The following is a 22,237-nucleotide window of genomic DNA, read 5'->3' as shown; positions in this document are numbered from 1 at the left end:
TTTTACAAAATTTTAAGCATCATTTTTATACAATGTATTTTGTTTGTAGTCATCCCTCCTCTCCCATATCCTCATAGATCTACCCATCTTCCTTTTTAAGACCATCAATTCTAATTTGTGTTGTCTAAATACTCTTGGGAATGGGTCCACCCCATGTGTGTGGTTGCCCTCTCAAGAATGACACAGTTAAGGAAAATTTTCAACATACTCCCATTTCTTCATTGCACAGCATTGAGCACCACCTTTCTACTGCTTCTGAATTTGATTTCCTTTTACTCTTTCACGTCCAAATGATAATCACTGATCTTCATTGGTCTGATTTCCTTCACTTAATGTCTTCAAGGTTCACACCATGGTGGTTGTCACACATTTCCTATAGTTGTAAGACTAGTTCAGTGTGTGTGTGTGTGTGTGTGTGTGTGTGTGTGTGTGTGTGTGTGTACTTACGTGAGTATGTGTTATCAGAAAACACTACATGAGCAAAGAGAGTCAAATTTTGGGCTGAAATTATAAAGAACAAATTCTTGAGACCAGTGAGACAACACTAAGGACAGTAACAAGAGTGACCAGTGAGAGAAGTGAGTGGACATTCTCAAGAGCAAACGTGATCAAGGACACAGAATCTGAACTCAAGGCACATCATTCTCAAACAGCCAGTGAGAGGAGAGAAGGGAACAAGGAAACCCATGGCACTCCTTGCACAAGAGCAAGTAAGTGTACAGAAACAGTAGGAAGTCCTAAGGAACTGAAGGTGCAGGGAGAATGTGAGAAAGGGCCTTTTAAAGAATTCCTAAATCCTGACTGAGACATGGACAGATATGTACATGGAACTCAAAGCTCTCCAGCTGACTCAATGCAAAGACTTTGTACTAAAAAAATATGTTTGGAGTTCTAAAATCACCATATAATAGTTGTACAGAATAGTGAGTGTCCTTGCAAGATTTTCATACATGATTCTGGCATACATTGATCATTTTCCTCTCACTGCCCTCATTTTTATTTTATAGGACTTTTTGTAATATATATTATATATAACCTATTATATATTACATTGTATTTATAGTATATATGTGAACACACACACACATATATATATACTAAATATATGTATTATATACATACCATATAATACACACACAAACACACACACAAATATATAGCAAATATATATAGATACACAGAGTTTCCCTCAGTCTGAGCTTCACCTTTTTTATTTGGCTGGCTTTAGATTATATTTTCTGTACCTGTTATATGCATGCTATATTATTATAGTCTGTATAATTTCGGAGTTGCTATGATGAAATCTAACCCAAGCAACTTAAGAACGAAATAACTTATTTTAGTTCATGGTTGCAGAGAATTCATTTCAGAGTGTCTTGGACCCCATATCCTATCTAGGATATCATGGTGGTGGCATTATGTGGTGGAGTAATGGAGAAGGAACAAGATTCCCCCCACCCCAAGCCCACAACCCTAATAACCTGCTTTATCGTTGCTGATGTTACCAGAACCCCAGCAGTGATAGTTTGAACAGCTAGTGACCAAAAGCCCAACACATGGGACGTTTATGGAAGCGTTTCATGTCAACGTCACAGTCCAGCCTGTGTGCTGCTGTCTACACTTCAGTTGTGCAAAACCTGCTGCTGTAAGAACATTCTAAAAGTGTATGTGCACATATAAATTCTCAAATGATATACTTTTTTTCATCTGATTCCCAGATCCCTAAGAGTTAAATTATTCAGAAAACTATACTAATAGGGACAAATGTGATAACCAGTCAAATATTGCTATCATTTTAAACCATCTGCAACAACACACTGGACCGTTCTCAGTAGAAACATATTGATCAGGGTCTGCGTTGATAAACGTCAGTGCATTTGGAGAGTGGTTTTTAACTTAGGTTCTTTGAAGCTTTCTGCCTTTATGACGCACTGTTTTATACCGTGTTCTATACTGATTTTACACACACATGTGCATACTCACATAACATATAATATGCATGAATCTTACATTTGTGAATGAAAATGTTTCAGTGTGATTTCATTAGCTCACCTATCAGTGCTCTAAAGTAATTTTCCTTTAGTGTTTCCTCCACTTAATTATCTTCAATACCTGTAAGATAACTTTCTGCTTTCTCTCCTGGGCACTTGATTCTTAGACCTATAAATACATGTGTATATCTGTATATATGTAAGTGTAGACACACATATGGAAAATATCTTAGTTTATACAATGATATCTTATATCTTGGGGAAATTAAGGTTGAAATACAAAATAGTTCTGCGTACACATTCTTGGTTTCATTTACTCATTTATGGCCTCATCTGAGTATCTTAATTTTGTATATTTGAGGCTTGTTTATAGTTCTCAGATTATAGATCATTTGGGAAATGAAGCTGATATGAATCTATATTTTTTTGGTTGTATTCTCTAGTTAAAAAACAATATGCTTATATAGACTATGGGCACACTTACGCTCAGGATTTGGCAACTCTAATGTCTGTTTCTCCCAGTTCTTTTTGTTAAATAACATATGTTCATTAAATAATGTATGTTTGCCAAGAGATAAGTTGACTTTTCACACAAATTTTCATACTTTCTTTTTTTGAGGAAAACAGTATTTATTTGTATATTTTTGTGTGTCAGCCAAAATATATAAAGACTGATCATTAAAAAAAAGTCAGAGGAGAGAAAGAGAGAGAAGAAAAGGAGGATGTCGGGGTGTTACGTGAGAGAGGGAGGAACTGGGAGGAGAGGAGGGAGAAGCCATGATTGGAATGTTAAGTAAATAAATTTAGGAGGGGGGGAAGAGGAAGAAGAAGTAGAGGCAGGAGGAGGAGGAGGAGGAGGAGAAGGACGAGGCCACTGAACCTGGATCCTCCGGAAGAGTGGCTAGTGTTCTTAAGCACTCAACAATTTCAACCCCTAAATTAAACCTTAAAATTAAAATAGTATAAAATGCTAAATTGTGAAAGTGATATTTTCAATGAACAGTCTGCACACATTCACAAAGTGAATATTCATGTGCAGCCGCCATTCCCCCAAATCTACTCCTGAACCCCAGAAGTTCCTTTGCACACTCTCTCTAGGCACTAACCTATTCTGCCCCACCCCCACCAAGACTAACTTGTATCTTAACATTCAGCCCTAACAATCAAGTTTGCCCTTCTTTGCCCTTGATATGAAGAGATGATGTAGCATTTCCTCTTTGTGACAGGCTTTCCCACTCAGCCTCATGCTGATGGGGTCATCTACTAAGTCTAAGATTCCTTCTTACACGTTCATTGCTGGATGCTAGCACACTCTTTGAACATACTGCAATGTCGGTATTGATAGCAAAGTTTTTGCGTATGTGGGTGATTTTCAGCTTGGGCCAATTATGATGCCACAAATGGATTGACCTTGTAATCTCTCCTCCCCTCCTTTTTCTATTTTAACTGATGTCATCTATATGGACAGATATATCATTATAGATATTTGTGTTTTGTTATGCATATACCATACGTACAATTCTTAGGTCCTAAGACATATATTTCCAACCGTAACTAACTCTCAAGCAATGAAGCTTCCAGCCCTGGTTTTGGCCATCAGCAAAGGTGACTCCAAAAAGTTGTAGCCAGTAGGAAATTTATTATTTCTATTCTTCTGGAAAATTAATCAAATATATTAACATTTTTCTTCCTAATTTTCTAAGATTTTTTTTTTTTACATGAGGAGAAAAGTATTCTTTATTTAGTGAAAATACAGCCTATAAAAATGACAAGCGAGATTGGGATCAGAACAATTATATATGTATAGTAATTGGGTTTGTGTGTGAATATCGAGGTCATAGGACAGCTACATGTGTTCTGGGGATCAAACGCAGGCATGCAGACCTGTCTTCGGCCTTGGCAATCCATGCCACCTGTTGCATCGGTGAAAGCAAGGTCCTAGGAACGTCACCGGATGATCTCTCTATGTCTGCAGTAAGAGCCTAGCTTCAGTATTGGAGCCTGTTCTCAGGAAATTAATCTCTGAAGTGAAACCAGTGGGTTTTAACTTATGATTCTTCACTGGGTATTACACTCTTAAGTCCATAAAAATGACCTTTTACTTTTAAATAAGGGAAGTTAATTTGCCTTAGTGGCATTTCATTACTTTGTTACCGGCTTAATTCCTTGGAGGTCTGACACCCTGGAGACTGGCAGATGAACATCAGACACAGCTTCTGCTGTTCTTCATGACCTCTCTCTCTCTCTCTCTCTCTCTCTCTCTCTCTCTCTCTCTCCCTCTCCTTTCTTCTTCCCTCTCTCCTCCCTGCCGCTGCTTCCTCTCATCTTTCTGTCTGTCTCTCCTTCTCCCTCTCCACTATTTCACTTCTTCCCCCTCTCTCTCCCTCCCTCCCTCCCTCCTTTCCTCTCTCTTGCTGCTCTAGTCTCTCTCTCTCTCTCTCTCTCTCTCTCTCTCTCTCTCTCTCTCCCCCTTCACTCCACCCACTGAACTTTTCCTCGAATGAATGAGCCATATATTTGTGAAACACACCAGTTGTTTTTTTTCCCCAGTCTTAAGGCTCCTTACTTCCAGGAAGGAGCATAAAAATGTGTTCTGTGTAAATGTCACTTGTCTGACTCCCTCCACTGATCTCTCCAACTTACTATCAATTCTCTGGGACTTCTGGGGAGAGATTAATTAGCTGTGCATGACTGAATTGTATGAAAGCAAGGGAGGCTTTTGAAGAGTGGTAGTGATAGCCAAAGCCTTTTGGAAGGCCATTAATGTATTTGCATAGTCTGTACATCCTGGGGGGAGGGGGATAAGGTCATTCTTACATATTTACTAGTATTTAAAGCTCTAACATTATATATTACTTCTGATACAGGATCTTATAGATTATCAAGGGAATTTAATAACTCAGAGCCCCGTCCTTTTTGCTGCCTTGTGGCCCTGTCTCTACCTGCACACTGGGGGTTTGTTCTAGGTGTGCTGGTGGGGGTCAGCCTGTGAGCAATGGGCTAGCGATACAGGCAGAGCTCTGACTAAAGCTCACTCTGCTTCTGCTCCCTACAATATGCAGTTCTGGTTTTCCTTTCACACGAAATTGCCTTTCCCCTTCACATTCATCTGGGAGATTTAAGCATTAGAAAGAGTGTTAAGAGCACACATGATTCTCTCACACACAGCAGGCTCGAGTAACTTGGTACACTTTTGCTCAGAAGCAATTTGGAAAGGGTCTTAAAGATGTTTTTATATTTTACATAGTGGTTTTCTAAAGCCCGTATTTTGATGATATGATATAGGCAGGGTATTTGTGGTGGCCGATTTATGAGACAGAAAACTAGAAATCCTGCCATCGAATTACAACATAAGGTTGAAGTGCACTTTAACTGTGAGGGAACAGTCTGCAGTGTCTGAAAATATGTTTTTGGGTAAACATTTTGTGCCACGCCCTCTCACAAAGGCATGTAGCACTGTGCTTCTCTTGTGTGTCTTTCTACCCCTCTTTCTTTTTCCTGTTGTTAAAAGTTTCAGTACCATGTGTTTATATATTGTGTATGCACATGCATGCACACACCCATGTATGCCTGAATAAGAGGTATGAACTCAGCCAGAACATGTCAAATACAGAGGCAAATGCTAGCAGCAAACCACTGAACTAGGAATTAGAGAAAGGACTGAAAGAGCTGAAGGGGCTCAAGACCCCATGTGAACAACAATGCCAACCAACCAGAGCTTCCAGGGACTAAGCCACTACCCAGACTGACTACCCATGGATTGACCCCCTGGCTCCAACTGCATATGTAACAGAGGATGGCCTTGCTGGGCACCAATGGAAGGAGAAGCCCTTGGTCCTTCCAAGGTTGGACCCCCAGTGTAGGGGATTGTAGGGGGAGGTAAAAGGGGTTGGATGGGGAGGGGAACACTCTTATAGAAGGGGAGGGGAAGGAGTTAGGGGGCTGATGGACAGGAAACCAGGAAAGGGAATAACATTTGAAATGTAAATAAGAAATACCCAATTAAAAAATGGGAAAAATAAATTTAAAAAATTTAAAAAACATGATAGATGGCACCTGATGAAATATAAAAAAAAGAATAGATTAAAAAAAAGATGTGTGAACTGCTGAGTCACCTCTCTAGTCATCTTTTTTAACGCCACTGCCCAAATCTATCCTAAGACCTTTTCTTCTTAATGAACCTCATCTTTGCTTTTAAAAATAAGTATTGCGTGAGTTAAATATTGATTATGCAATTTTGAAGAATGATAGTAGGAAATAAACTTCGGAGATTCAAGTTTTATGGAAATGACAATATAAATAAGCATAAATCATGTAAAAGTTCAATATCTTTAATGGCCTCAATTATTCATACTGTATACAGTAAATGATAGAGAAAACTATGACTTTAAGGCATGGCAACAGTAAGAGAGGGGCTGCAGCAGACTCTAAGGACAGTCATTTCCTCAGTGGATCTGGGTGTAACATCATGGCTCTTGAATCAACTGTTTAGACATCTTTTCCTAAGGTTCCCAGCTAATAATACCGTAATGGTTGAATGCAGTGGAGGAAGGGACCCAAAGAGAGGGATATTTATGACATCCTCATTAAGTATCTAGCTCAGGGCCTTTTATCTGTAGGTGCCAACTTTCCTTCCTGACGAAAGATAACCTCTGCTAAATAAGTCACGACGGCATAAGGAGCTTATCAACAAGTTCTTGTGCCTTTACGTTCATATCGAAGTGTGTTGCACATTCGTGGGCTATATGCAAGTGTTTAAATATATAAACAAATTTCTAACAGCATCTTGGCTGCTCAGTGGTACAGATGGGAAACTAGTGCTTTTCTCTCACAGTATAGATTTGATTAACTGAACCTTAAATTCTTTTTAGAAATCAGTATTATATTCTTGGAGTACACAAAGCACCAGAGAGCACAGAAGGCACAGGGCTCCTATTTTGTTCCTGGTTCATCTTTACTTGGAAGCATGTCTTAAAAGCTGAACTAAAGAGGTTTTTTTTTTCCTACTATTTGCTGAGAATGACCTCTGCGAACGACACAGCCTTTAGGACAAACATTTGTCTTATCTGAAAATGGGGCATTGGACCAGAAACAGTGATTTTTCAACTGTGCCCAATTGTAAGCTCCAGGGAACACGCATCGCGATAGTTTTTCTTCTAGACGTCGAGGACTTGTGTAACTCTGGCAATTTAACCAGGGCTCGAAATCTATGGTTAAATAATGACTCAGTGTGTAGTATACGGAGTCTCAGTCCTTAGAGCTTCTCCCAGCCAAAGCTACTTATTATTTATTTATTTATTTGTTTGTTTGTTTGTTTGTTTATTTAAAGCATAATGTAAGAGTTCATTAGAAAAACACTAAAGCACTATTTCAAAGTGGAAAAGTCAAGGTTTGAAAGTTCTGCCAATAAGTTCATTTGTTCTTTCTTTCCCTCCTCCTCCTCCTCCTCTTCCTCCTACTTCTTTTTAATTATAAGAGCACAAACAAATCACAACAGTTCCTACTCTCTGGTTTGTTTTCTGTACAGTCCTGCAAACTGACTATATTGTGTGCATTTGTCAGGGAGGGGTGAAGGTGAACCAACTGGGTAAAGTAAGTGATGATGGGATCTGCCAGTCAAGAGGAGAGTATGTGTGAGGCATCACTGGGTGCATGGAGACATCAGAATGATGAGAAATTGTTCCTATGGGACAGAATGAACGGTCCCACCAAAGCCCAGCAAGCCTGGTTAGAGCTTTGCCTTTACTTGGTGGGGAAGCAAGCCATGAATCATTTTAAGAAAGCAGAGATAGCATGGTCATATTTATTTTCCTAAGAGTTCTGTAAGCCACAGTGTGGAGATTAGACCCTCGGGTTCTGGGAGAGATCTGTTGCCACACTACTTGACCTTAAGTTTAATGGTTATCATAAATAAAAGTATTTTCTGGTTCAGAGTGTGGCAGTCACCTGTTTTTCAGAGTTGGTTTGCAGTGTTATGAAAAGTGATTCCTTAAATAGTTCATTGCTCTTCCAAGGGAAAATTTATTGCTTCTCTTAATTAAGAATCTGATTTATATTAATATGCTAACACAATGAAGGGAGACAGAATGCACACTGGAGAGGAACAGAAGTCACTCTTGTCCCAAATCTTCTCCACCGCAGTATAATTTCATTTGCTGGGGACTGTGATACCACCAAGATATTTCTAGGTAATTAGAGAATCCACCAAGGGGAAAAAAAAGGATGTGACCGTAATGGCCAAAAGCACCTCAATTAGAATTACTGTGCTGTGTGTGAGAATTATTGTGAATGGTATTTCCATCCTGACACCTAAGACTACATTTTTCTTGCCTATGGAAGTTACAAGTCTCTTAATTTCCTGACTAAACAATGATATCGATCTATAATTCTGAGAGCACACACCATGTCGGAACGATGGCTCTTCTGAGGACGGAGAAGGAGCTTGTTGTCGCGCATGCCTCTGCTTCGTCTATTTCAACACTCAGCTTAACTTGATGCTCTATGGGCAACTGTGCCGTCAATCAATGTAATCACTGAAAGTAGAGCATGAGAGTGGGCGGGGCAGGCCTATAATCCCAGCGCTTTGGAGTCTGAGGCAGGATTGCCATGAGTTTAAGGCCAGCCTGGACTACATAGTAAGCTCAAGGCCAGCCTTGTCTATATAGAAACTCAAATCAAGACAGATTAAGAATAATAAGTAATTACAATCTAAAAAAACTTTAGTATCAAAAGTTGAGTGAAACAAAACACAAAGTCATCGTTTAGTAAATAGAGATTATTCTAAGATAGCAATTTCAATATCCTAAAAAGTTAACTAAAATGGCATAGAATGACTGTTTCCACGATCAGACAGATGTGTCTGCGGTTAAGAGCACTAGCTGCTATTCCAGAAGACCAAGGTTCAATTCCCAGCATCCATATGGCATGACATCTGTCTCTAATTCCAATTCCAGAAGATCTGGTCCCCTCACACAGGCATGGGAGCACATAAAACACCAATGCACATTAAAAAAATCATTTTAAAAAAGACGCAGAGTTTTGTCACCAGCATCATGAAAAAAAAATGAACTGTTTTGAAAAGGAATTGAAAGCAATAAAAATCCTATTGGTAAATGGATAAACAAAGAAATTCATTTTTCCCTTGTGCCGTTTGGCGTAATATTTATATGCACATATGTTTTAAAATACTTTATATTTTCAACTTGAAAATATATTAATGTTAGCCTATTTTTGAAGCATGTTCAGATTTATATGAAAGTATTTCCTTAATTCTCTTTGGAAATTTATCAAACAACCTAGACTTCTAACAGAAGTTGAAGAAAATGGATTTTGCAGAGAGCTAAAACAACTACAGGAATATACTGCCTAACAGTGGTAATAAAGGGTATCATTTCTTCAGCTCTGCGTATGCAGGATAACTTAAACTCTTACTGTGAATATATAATGCCAGTGCTTAGTATCCTTAGCTCACAGATGAAGCCTGGAGCGATTGTGTAAAACACTCTGGACATAGAGCTGGTGAATGATGTGGCTGAGCCCAGGCTTATGTCCTCCTAAACCCAGCCTTAGGACCTCATGCTGTAAGTGTAAGTCAAGACTCATAGTCAGCTTGTGGTCCCGTGTCCCTGCTATTGGAATTTCCTACCGCATCGTGACGGTCTCTTCTGAACTCACTGTTAGCTCCTGTACAACAAGGAAGACATCTGTTTATGCATGTCCAGGGATTTAACCAATGACTCATAGTAGGAGCTAAGTAAGTTCCTGTTGAATGATCAGTACTGTCTGGCCCCCTAAGGACTGGTACACTGACCATCACCATTGGACGTTGCTGTCATGGGGAAGTACCAACTGCTTTTTAAGCTCTATTAAGGCATTCCTTTCTTCAAAGTTGAGACATTTCAGAAAGGGGAATGAACTGATGGCCATGGAATTTGAAAGATTATGAAGACAGAAAGTCCATGGAGATGGTTGTGACATGAAATAAAATGTAGCCTAGGAAAGATAAAGAGAAAGAACCCAGAAAGCACAAGTATTTGCATTGTGTGATGGATCTTCCCAACAGAGAAGCGCCAGTGTTACGTTTATGGTGAGACAGAAATACTAGGAATATTCAGAATATTTCCAAACATGGGGGAGAGCAGGAATCTAAAGTTAGAACATGAAAAAGAAAAGAAAGAAAACTATTCTACATTAACTAGTATTCATTATAATTGAATGGGAAAATCAGCTTAGCATTATCTTTGAAAGACTGAAATCCTATCAAATAAAACTTCATTAAACTTAGTTTTTCAACGGAGTAGAGGAGAAGAGCTTTCACGTGTATCAGCCAGGTGGGCAGTCCGGAGTTCTGTCTCTGGTTAGCTATATCATCAGGCATGGTAGCTCCATTTCTCACAGAGAAAGCATTGGCAGTTAATCCCCGCTGTGGTGAAGAGATGGCATTTTCTTCAGTGTTGTAGCCACCGATAAGCACCGCATGCTCCAGTATCTAACCTCGCACTCACACTCGTACAGGCAACCCTAAGAACACCATTGCGTCCTAACCTGAAAGTCGGAGGGACACTTGTTACAAAGAAGAAGGTTCAGCAAGAAAAGGAGGGGATGAGACCAGCTAAAAGCCATGACCTGAATGTATGAATCTGTAAGAGATTAAAAATGAAATCTAAACAGTGATGATACTCTCCATCTTAACATAGGTTTTAAATGTTGATGTGAAAGCTACAGTTACAAAAGCTCCCTACGCCTTGCTGTCCAGGCTTCTGCCATTTGTCCCTCCTCCAGGACACCTCGACTTTGAATTCTGCCACTCCCCAAACCCAGCAACCTATAATAAACTTACATGCACAAGACTGTGTCTGTCCTGCTTAGAGATATGTCCGGTTGCCTGTGCTTCACAGAGGCCTGATGCAAACCCTTTTCTATCCTTGGACAGTTATTTGCTTATAAGGGGAAAATCTTTCAGAATGAAGAGACACTGAGAGTGGTCTTATATCAGTCTTCAGAGTGTTGACTTCATTTTCTTATGGTGAACTAATATGTATCTACTTCCTGTCTGTGAGCTAATATGTATCTATTTATGGTCAGCTAATATGTATCTACTTCCTGTCTGTACTGACAGAGCATTCATTCTTGATGTAGTTATAAAGTAATGTTGAATCATTGGTTAGACTGATATGAATGTTAAGGTTTGGTGCTGATTGGCTTTGAGAGTATTAACTTTTATTTATTTATTTTTACAATTTAGGTTTTGAGATTATAATATTATAATTACATCATTTGCCCCTTCATCTCTTCAAACCCTCCCATATCACTCCTTACTCTCTTCCATATTTGTGGCATCATTTTCTATAATGGTTGACATATATCTTACACACACACACACACACACACACACACACACACACATAGACACCCACAGACAGACACACACACACACACATATATTATGATATATATATACTATATATATATATATATATATATATACACACACACACACTAAAATTGATCCTAAATAGATCAATACAATCTGCCCGGCTTGTATAATGTTACTTGTGTGTACATGTTTTCAAACACCGACCATAACTTTTTTGCCAAGATTCTTTCTGACCACTCCAGACACTATTGCAATAGGGAAACATTCCTCAGTGTTGACTATATGCTGCTGCGCTGTGGCACAGGCTGTGTTGTGATGTTTGATGCTGTGATGTCCATACTTAGATAATACGTCTCACCAGACTTCAGTTTCCTCCAGAACAGGCCTGTGTCTGTGTAACTTTGCCTTCCAGGCACCTTGTCTAGCGGACATAGTCAATCAGCATTTGTTGCATGGTATCATTTTCTGCTGAAATAAGACCCTTTATCTTTCCCATATCTTACTCATTTCTCACTCTCTTCAGGTCCTCTCCATCTGCCCCAAGGACATGAGAGCTGACATCTGTGTTCATCTGAACCGGAAGGTTTTTAATGAACATCCTGCATTCCGATTGGCCAGCGATGGATGTCTGCGTGCCTTGGCAGTGGAGTTCCAAACCATTCACTGTGCTCCTGGGGACCTGATTTACCATGCTGGAGAGAGTGTGGACGCCCTCTGCTTTGTGGTGTCGGGGTCCTTGGAGGTTATCCAGGATGAGGAGGTGGTGGCTATCTTAGGTACCGTGAACTTTCCTGACCTAGTGACAAATGGGGCACAGTCCTTACGTTTTAGCTTCCCAAGCTTCTAAATAGAAATCCTCTCTGTTCAGTGACTTTAGAAACATGGTCACTAATGAGATGATGAATTTCAGTGGAAACGGGCCACTGTTTCAGCAAGAACATTAGTCTCAGTCACAGCTAACAGGGAACACAGGGCCGCGTTACATTCACTTATACAGAAAGTGACCACAGCCTAAGGGGCTTTGCACACTATTATTGGAAAGTGGGAATTTACTCCAGGAACCGTTGTCAGATGAGTAATAGAGGGAGTTGGTTTCAGGGGGCAACAGATCGATTCCGTTCAGCCTTTTTCTTTACAGAAAAGCCAGGCAAGGCTGGAAAAAAAATATGAAGGCTTGCCCAGCTAGTTAGTAACTGGTGAGGGCTGAGTTACGTCAGCCTGCTCCCTACGGTTCTGCCTCATCACAGTGGGTGGGTGAAGTATAAAAAGGATGGTGTTGAGGAGGCTAATAAGGCTCACAGGAGTGAGCACACTGGGAAGAAATTAAACTTAGGCTCATGAAGCTGGTTCCATCCATCTGTTTTCACAAACCAGGAAAATTAGTTAGCCAACAATTTATTCTAAAATTCAGACACTCAGTGGGTAAGGTTACCAACAGCACAACACAAAGGAGGTGATACTCCATGAACTTGACATAATAATCATTATCATCATCATCATCATCATCATCATCATCATCATCATCATCGTCCACAACTTAACGTATGCAACAGTATAAGTGTAATGTGCACATTTTGGCAAGCAAAATTGCTGAATGAACTTGTAGATCACTTTCTACTCCAATACCTGCAGCAGGTTCATGGGATCTACATGGATAAAACAGGAAGGAAGGAGAGGTCGGAGGATATCACTCCTGTGTTTTTGTCAAGTAAAATACCTTAGAGTCACATGACATCAACTCCATTTTGATCACATTTTTCATGGCTTGTGTCTCCTGAAAAATGAGTTCAATCTTTAAACTATTGGATTTTTTTTTTAAACTGATATCAGCCTACCATAGCTTGACTGTACTGATTCTCCTAAGAAAAAGACTGACTGATGGATTTTAGAAACTACAAAGGCAAACATGAAAACTGACACAGAATCCAATGCAAAGAAAGAAAGAAAGACAGACAGACAGAAAGAAAGACAAAAGAAAGAAAGATGAAAGAAAGAAAGATGAAAGAAAGAAGGAAGGAAGGAAGGAAGGAAGGAAGGAAGGGAGGAAGGGAGGAAGGGAGGAAGGAAGGAAACCTGATTTCAAAACTTACAGTTACTTGGAAAAGACAGAGTTTAGAATGGAGAAAAAAATGGCCTTTTATGGAAAAGCAGTTGCTATAAAAACAGTAGAAAATGGATCAGGGCAGCAAAAACAAACTAGCATTGTTTGCACAGCTTTCTTTAACTGTTTGGAAATAACATTATTGCTGCCACTAGGCCTCTTGCAGAAATTATTTTTCTGTAAATGTTTCTGCGGGGAGATAATCGAGAGCTTGGGACTCAGCATCCGGGTGCTGTGCCGCCCCCCTCTGCCTTTGTTCTCTGGAGCATAAGGAGACATAATCTCTCATGAAAGCTCTATGTCACTGGAACAGCCCTTGTGGTAAAATGAATCATGTCTGTCCTACGACCGCTCTGATTTGCTAAAAGAGGAAGATAAAACAAAACCCCCCTGATCAGACGCATTTGTCTTTTCCTTAGCTCTTCCTTGTCAGGAGGGGCTGAAGGGAAAGCAGGCATCAAACACATAGTATGATACCATTTATTTGACTTCATTTCCTTCCTTGCACTGCACCTTAGCTCCTCCGGGGGCTGGGAAGCTGTGCGAACGGGGCCTCTGGCTTGGGCTGTTAAAACGGAGTCATTTGCTCAGTGAGACAAATGCATTTTCCTTCCATTTGAAAAGGAATGATGGCTGGCTGTGCCCAGTGATGCTGTGACTATGAACACGGGCCCCTGGAGTTCAGGCTAGTTTCTGAGTGTGCATTTTTATTCCTCATTCTCCCAAGTAGTGGGACTCAGATACTGTTCGAATCACTGCGTGAGTCAGATTATGTAGACACCTGTCTGACACCCTTCTTCCTTTTATAATTTTTTAAATGAGACTTTAAGAGAAACTACTTCGGCCAAGAGGCAATGAGAGTACATTTTTAAAAACATTTAAGACACCTAAGCAATGCTTCAGGAGGAGAATGAGAGGGTTGCTAACTAACTTACCAGTGAAATCTGACTTGCAGTGACTATCCCTCCCTCTCTCACTCCTTCCTTTTAAAAAATTTATTAGTCTATTTTGAAGAATTCCAAGCTGAAAGAAATTTCAAAAAATCCACCAGGTTGCAAGTAATTTGTATTCAGCCTTCTTTGTCCCTACCCTCCAGTTCCCTTCCTCTGTCCTCCCCCCACTTAGCCCCCCTCTTCTCCTCCACTTCAGTCCTTCTGTCCTCCCCTTCACTTTCCTCCCTCTGTCCCCCTCCCCTCCCTCTCTCTGTCCCCTCTCCTTCCCTCCCTCTCTCCTCCCATCTTTCTTTCTCCTTTCCTCCTTTCCTCTCCGCCCTCCCCTTCCTCCCCTTCCCTCTCCACTTCTCCCCATCCACTTCTCCCTCTCTGTCGCTTCATAAGTCAGTTGTTTTCTAAACTCCCCTCAGCAGTTTTGCTTCCCTTGTTATGGACTCATTTGCCAGATGAAAGGTAGAAAATAGAGGCCATTTTAAAATTAATTCAAATCTCTGGATCCAGAAACAGGTGCAGTCTTATTCTTGAAAGGGCACGATTCTTTCGTGTGTCCAAAGTGCCAAGCGGTTTGCAGAGTCATTTCTGAAGCATAACTAATTAGAGGAAAGATAAAAAAAAATGCAGTCAACAAATGCCTTTATTTTCACGCTGGGGGATGGATTCGGGATGTGCGTTCTAAATAGGGCGTATGAATATAATCACAGTTGATGCCTTTTTCCAACTTGAAGTTCTTTACAGTTCTTACACCTCCACGCATTTTTTTCTTTGACCTTCCCACTTTGCACGAAACACAAAGAATTCCAAATTAAGTTCATGATGCATTCATATTTTATATTCGTTAATGTCTTTTTACTTCCTACTCTATAATTACTTAACGTGAATAGATTTGTTGGTATGGTTGAAATAGCCAGGTTACTTCCAAGTGTCTTGACAAGTATATTGTACCTTTCAGAGAGTTAAAATAGCATGCCACCAACAATAGGCCTTGCTCCTAAGACTCAGGACTTGTTTTCTTCACATTTCTTCTTCTCTTGCTTGTCTTTCTTGATTCTCAGAATCACAGGGTTAGAATCTTAAACTGAGGAACTCGCTCTTACGCCTTTTGACTTTAACTTCAAGTTCCCGGGAAAACTCTGAGGGGTGGGGACACTCCTGGAAGTTTGGAAGAAAATGGAAGGGGGAAATGGATGGGGGGATAAATGTAGAAAAAGGAGGAAGATGAGCTAGGTCAAGGTTTTACTTTACCTGGAATTGGTTCTTTAAGCACTCTGTCTTGTAAGCATTTGCGCCTTTCAGGAGAAACAAAAATCATCATTTTCAAATTCAAAATCTGCACTTTGATTTTCTTCGGAAATGAAAATCAAGCCTGAGATGTGAATGAATAATACTTTACTCTTCTGCGACCTGGAAAAATGGGACATTTAGATGTGACTATTGCCTTCACTCGACCCTTGCTATTAAAAGTCGAGAGCTTTGTGCTTTAAGCTTCTAGAACGTATTCTTTCTTTTTTTCCTTCTCTCCATGTTTTACATAAACTGTGTAACATGTAGATTTGACCTGCGTATTATGAAGACAAGTATCCTTAGTGTCAACAAATTCACTCTTTTTTTCCCCTGAAGCACACCTTGCTTCATTTTAAACGATGTTGATTTTAATGGTTTAAGTGGCATTTAGGACATTTTTCATCTAGGGCTGTTAGGATTGCCTCAGAGTTCCTTATTCAGCAAATATCACCATGGCTGTGAAAGCTTCTGTCTTCTTGGTAGTTTCAAACTCTCTCCCTAGCATTCTTTAAACTAAGTTTTTTTTTTTTAATTATATCTCCTGTGTGTGCACACATGTGTCTGCCTGTGTGTGTGTGTGCGTGTGCATGCCTGTATGTGTCTGTACCTGCGTACCTGTGCACTAAAGAGAGAGGACACGAGTGTTGCTCTTCCTGTACAGTCAGTCCACTTTGGTTTCAGAGACACTGTTTTTAATTAGCCTCGAACTTGCCAAGTGAGGCCGGCCAGCCACTGAGCCTCATGAATCTGTCAGTCTCTACTTCTCCAACTCTGGAAAACGTGTGCTACAATGCTTTGACTTATTCTAGGTGTGTTCTGGAGACCGCAACTCAAGTACTCGTGCTTGCGAGGAGAGCATTTTACTGGCTGAGCCATCTCCCAGCTTTCTCCTTTGTGTATCTTAATATTCTAGCTACTATCAGTTACTATTTTTACTGCCCTTCCCGTTTTTGTTCAAAGCTCTCACTGCCCCAGTTTGCACCCAGCTTCAAACCCCCGTTTCTGCATACTCTGTCACCAGGGTGGCATCCTGTCCACCTCCTTGGGATTTATACCAAGGCTTAAACCTTGAGGATTAACTATGAACAGGTGATGCGGATGCCCAGACCCTGCTGTCTGTCTTCCTTGTTAGCCCTGCTTGGGTCATCCCCTCTCTACCATGCTTTTTCCTGAATTTCATACACATACAAACTAAAAATAAAACCAAGTGAATATATGTAAAAATGATTATATTCTAATTTCCCCATATACTTTTCAACTTTAAATCTTGTCATCTTCCTTCTTTTCTTCTTTGAAGTATTACGTGGTGGCACTTTAAAGTTTATAAGTAGTCATAGTCCATTTAAAAATGTACATTTAAAAAAACTAAAGTTGAATACTTTTATAAATATGTCTTCATAGTAATGTTTATGAGCCAACTGTCATCCTTGCATATAGTGATGGGCTGATTAATAAATTAAGTAAATGCCATTCATGTCCCATATTTCCTTGTTACCTTCCTATTTTGTTGATGGAACCATTGTTGAATGTGAGGTATTGAATCTAATGATATATTACTGTTTCCTTCTTTTTCTCGTGTCAAAGAATATTTGTTTTACATAGTTATATGCCCTGCAAATACATATATTTACAACTGTAATGCAGTCTTCACAATTGGTCCCTTTATCTTCAGCAATGACTTTCTTTGTCTGGTGATCACTGTTTTCTAAAAGTCTATCTTATATCAGTGCCCTTGTCTCTTGATTGCTGTCTCATATGTCCTTACACACTTTTAGTCTGTTTTTGTATGCCTTCAAAAATAAAATATATCAACTATAGGCAGAAAACATTCCATTTTTAAAATCAGACGATGTTATATATTATATTCACCCCTAGCTACAACTGAATATTGATTACATTTAACCCCTTTGTGTCTTTGATTGAATTGTTGCATCTGTTCACATCCAACATTCTTATTGATAGTTGGACAATGGCTATGTAATAGTTTTTTTTTTCTAGCTGGTTGTGTCTCCATTGTCCCTTCCTTCCTTCCTTCCTTCCTTCCTTCCTTCCTTCCTTCCTTCCTTCCTTCCTTCCTTCTTTCCTTTTTCTTGTCTTTATGATTTGGAGAGTTTCTGTAGTGCTAACTTTTGTTTACATGTACCTTCTCTTCAGTATCTACTGTAGTTTGTAGGGATAACAACAGTCTACCTGCAGGCCTATAGAAATGCCACATGCTAGATTTGAACCCTCTTTGGTTAGGACAGCACAAAAACTTCCTTAAATGTGAATATCTTTTCTTTTCTGTTGTTTCCAACTTTATTAAGTTGTGTATTTCTTATTTTCATTTCAAATATTCACTATCCCGGTTTCCAGGCCAACATCCCCCTAATCCCTCCCCCTCCCCTTCTTTATGGGTGTTCCCCTCCCCATCCTCCCCCATTGCCGCCCTCCCACCAACAATCACGTTCACTGGGGGTTCAGTCTTAGCAGGACCAAGGGCTTCCCCTTCCACTGGTGATCTTACTAGAATATTCATTGCTACCTATGAGGTCAGAGTCCAGGGTCAGTCCATGTATAGTCTTTAGGTAGTGGCTTAGTCCCTGGAAGCTCTGGTTGGTTGGCATTGTTGTTCATAAGGAGTCTCGAGCTCCTTCAAGCTCTTCCAGTTCTTTCTCTGGTTCCTTCAATGGGGGTTCCGTTCTCAGTTCAGTGGTTTGCTGCTGGCATTCGCCTCTGTATTTGCTGTATTCTGGCTGTGTCTCTCAGGAGTGATCTACATCCGGCTCCTGTCAGCCTGCACTTCTTTGCTTCATCCATCTTATCTAATTGGGTGGCTGTATATGTATGGGCCACATGTGGGGCAGGCTCTGAATGGGTGTTCCTTCTGTGTCTATTTTAATCTTTGCCTCTCTATTCCCTGCCAAGGGTATTCTTGTTCCCCTTTTAAAGAAGGAGTGAAGCATTCACATTTTGATCATCCGTCTTGAGTTTCATTTGTTCTAGGCATCGAGGGTAATTCAAGCATTTGGGCTAATAGCCACTTATCAATGAGTGCATACCATGTCTGTCTTTCTGTGATTGTATCCCCTGCCTCTAAATCCTTGCCCTGACTTCCTGCCCTGACTTCCCTCAGTGATCGACTGTGATGTGGAACTATAGGCTGAAATGAACTCTCATCAAATATGGATGGAAAAACTCATCCAATAGAACCAGAGTCATACTCCAAACATACTCAGAAACTACACAAGTAAAATTCAAAGGATCTGTTGAATAAATTAGTTATCCTCATCAATGAATAGCTATGATACTTTTTATGCATATTAAAACCCACATCATCAACACACTAGGTAATGTGTCTAAGGTAATAAAAAGCCAAATCTGGCTGTTAAACTATCCCCATAGAGCACCACAGTCCCCAAGCTGGTTAAAGCTCTACTACTCCTTTCTTCATGATACAACTCTACCTCTGTTTTATCTTTACATTTTACAGTTTCTTACTATGTGGACGTTAAGCACTCATTTCTGTTTTCCCATCCAGTTTCCTGTGGTTCGGCAGTGAAATACTTCATAAGGCTTGATGCAAAGAACTGAGAAAATATAAATAGACCAAACAACAGCTTTCCTGTTAAGTATGAGGTTCCTTCCTATTTTAGGGCTTCGAGGGAGGCTAGTTTGCTTAAGAGCCGAAATGTTTACAGCAGGGGTGACTTGCACCCAGCAGGAACTGACCTAAAAACTGGCATCAGACACTCTGTAGTCATGAACAGGAATGGGAGTTTCTTTGACTGAAAGTGTGTAAAAACCTTTGCCATGCAGTAAGGGGTTGGTTTCTTTATTGGGTGTTCCGTGCACACTGTCCTATGTCCACATTGCGTGGTATTTTTCTCAGAATGTGTAAAGTTTGTAGTATGCCTTGAAGAAGAACATTAATGTGTTCTGTCACATTCATAAGTCATTCACTTGCAAGATGACCACATTCCCACAAGTGTCATAAAAGATTGCTGTGCATTGAATTATATATTGGATGACTTGGAGCAAGCATACTGTGAAGTGAATGATGAGGCTAACGCCTAGCTTATGTATCACATGTATTAAAGGAAATTTTATGCCATGAAACAGTTAGCATCATTTTGTGAAAACTTTGATGGTGGAGTAGAGTTACCCAGATTCATTAATTTTGCTATATTTTTCTCATATTTTTGAAGGAGGACTAGGGGACAAAGTGTGTCATGAGTTAATACTCTGGGTTCTTACTGTTCTTTCTGCACCATAGATATCTCCTCCCCCCATAATTCCAAAATGATACACGATTTTAGAGTGATCGTGGAGGACAATGTTAGAGTTCTTCACTAGCATGCTTGAAGCCCTGAGTTGAATCCTTAAATTTGAAAAGAAAAAACAAAAGAGATAAATTTTAAAACTTCAAAGTAGGGGCTGGAGAGGTGGCTCAACAGTTAAGAGCACTGACTGTTCTTCCAGAGGTCCTGCGTTCAATTCCCAGCAACCACATGGTGGCTCACAACCATCTGTAATGGGATCTGATGCCCTCTTCTGCCTCTTCTGGTGTGTCTGTGACAGCGACAATGTACTCACAATTAAAAAGCAAAACAACAGCAACAAAGAAAAAAAAACAACCAAACAAACAAAAACACTTCAAACTAGATTTTAGTTTTTCAGTTAGGTAAGATAAAATGACTAATTAATATTTGGATGCCTACATAATTCACAACTGTCTGTTTTGTTAAGAGAAAATTCTACTCATTTATTGAGTATCTTTAAACTCCTGAGTCCTTTAAACTACCAATCAATGAATATTTATTGACTAGTTTTAGGACAGTATTAGAGTTATCCACCCTTGTTAATTCTGCTGAAGTTCTCTAATGTTTTTATATTTGTATATGCTTTAAAATTTTACTGTGTATCTATGAATTAGTTTGCTATTTTTTGCTCTTTTTAATAAAGATTATTTAGATTCATTATATAAAATGTTGGGGAATAACATAAAGAAGAATATGATAAACATTTTTTTTTATTTGACAAATACTTTTTTTTTTTATTAACTTGAATATTTCTTATATACATTTCGAGTGTTATTCCTTTCCGGTTTCCGGCAAACATCCCTTCCCTCCCCCTTCCTTATGGGTGTTCCCTCCCCACCCTCCCCCCATTGCTGCCTCCCCGACAGTCTAGTTCACTGGGGGTTCATTCTTAGCAGGACCCAGGGCTTCCCCTTCCACTGGTGCTCTTACTAGGATATTCATTGCTACCTATGAGGTCAGAGTCCAGGGTCAGTCCATGTATAGTCTTTAGGTAGTGGCTTAGTCCCTGGAAGCTCTGGTGGCTTGGCATTGTTGTACATATAGGGTCTCGAGCCCCTTCAAGCTCTTCCAGTTCTTTCTCTGATTCCTTCAACGGGGGTCCTATTCTCAGTTCAGAGGTTTGCTGCTGACATTCGCCTCTGTATTTGCTGTATTCTGGCTGTGTCTCTCAGGAGCGATCTACACTTCTGCACTTCTTTGCTTCATCCATCTTGTCTAATTGGGTGGCTGTATATATATGGGCCACATGTGGGGCAGGCTCTGAATGGATGTTCCTTCAGTCTCTGTTTTAATCTTTGCCTCTCTCTTCCCTGCCAAGGGTATTCTTGTTCCCCTTTTAAAGAAGGAGTGAAGCATTCACATTTTGATCATCTGTCTTGAGTTTCATTTGTTCTAGGCATCTAGGGTAATTCAGGCATTTGGGCTAATAGCCACTTATCAATGAGTGCATACCATGTATGTCTTTCTGTGATTGGGTTAGCTCACTCAGGATGATATTTTCCAGTTCCAACCATTTGCCTACAAATTTCATAAACTCGTTGTTTTTGATAGCTGAGTAATATTCCATTGTGTAGATATACCACATTTTCTGTATCCATTCCTCTGTTGAAGGGCACCTGGGTTTTTCCAGCTTCTGGCTATTATAAATAAGGCTGCGATGAACATAGTGGAGCACGTGTCTTTTTTATATGTTGGGGCATCTTTTGGGTATATGCCCAAGAGAGGATAGCTGGATCCTCAGGCAGTTTAATGTCCAATTTTCTGAGGAACCTCCAGACTGATTTCCAGAATGGTTGTACCAGTCTGCAATCCCACCAACAATGGAGGAGTGTTCTCATTCTCCACATCCTCGCCAGCATTTGCTGTCTCTGAGTTTTGATCTTAGCCATTCTCACTGGTGTGAGGTGAAATCTCAGGGTTGTTTTGATTTGCATTTCCTGATGACTAAAGATGTTGAACATTTCTTTAGGTGTTTCTCAGCCATTCGGCATTCCTCAGCTGTGAATTCTTTTTGTTTAGCTCTGAACCCCATTTTTAATAGGGTTATTTGTCTCCCTCTTGGTCTAACTTTTTGAGTTCTTTGTATATTTTGGATATAAGGCCTCTATCTGTTGTAGGATTGGTAAAGATCTTTTCCCAATCTGTTGGTTGCCGTTTTGTCTAACCACAGTGTCCTTTGCCTTACAGAAGCTTTGCAGTTTTATGAGATCCCATTTGTCCATTCTTGATCTTAG

The 22,237-nt window shown here is 39.9% G+C and overlaps 1 protein-coding gene across 1 annotated transcript in view; it reads left to right on the top strand.

Annotated features, from left to right (window-relative positions):
* Positions 1–22,237, top strand: part of Kcnh5 (potassium voltage-gated channel subfamily H member 5) — a 285,962-nt gene that overhangs the window by 200,270 nt on the left and 63,455 nt on the right. Inside the window, exon 9 of the mRNA XM_032907944.1 lies at positions 11,891–12,143. Within this exon, the coding sequence (XP_032763835.1) occupies positions 11,891–12,143 (253 nt within the window). The remainder of the gene's footprint in view (positions 1–11,890; positions 12,144–22,237) is intronic.

Source organism: Rattus rattus, chromosome 7, assembly GCF_011064425.1.
Source record: "Rattus rattus isolate New Zealand chromosome 7, Rrattus_CSIRO_v1, whole genome shotgun sequence".
NCBI classification, from domain to species: Eukaryota; Metazoa; Chordata; class Mammalia; order Rodentia; family Muridae; genus Rattus; species Rattus rattus.
This window is presented reverse-complemented; position numbering and strand designations above follow the sequence as displayed.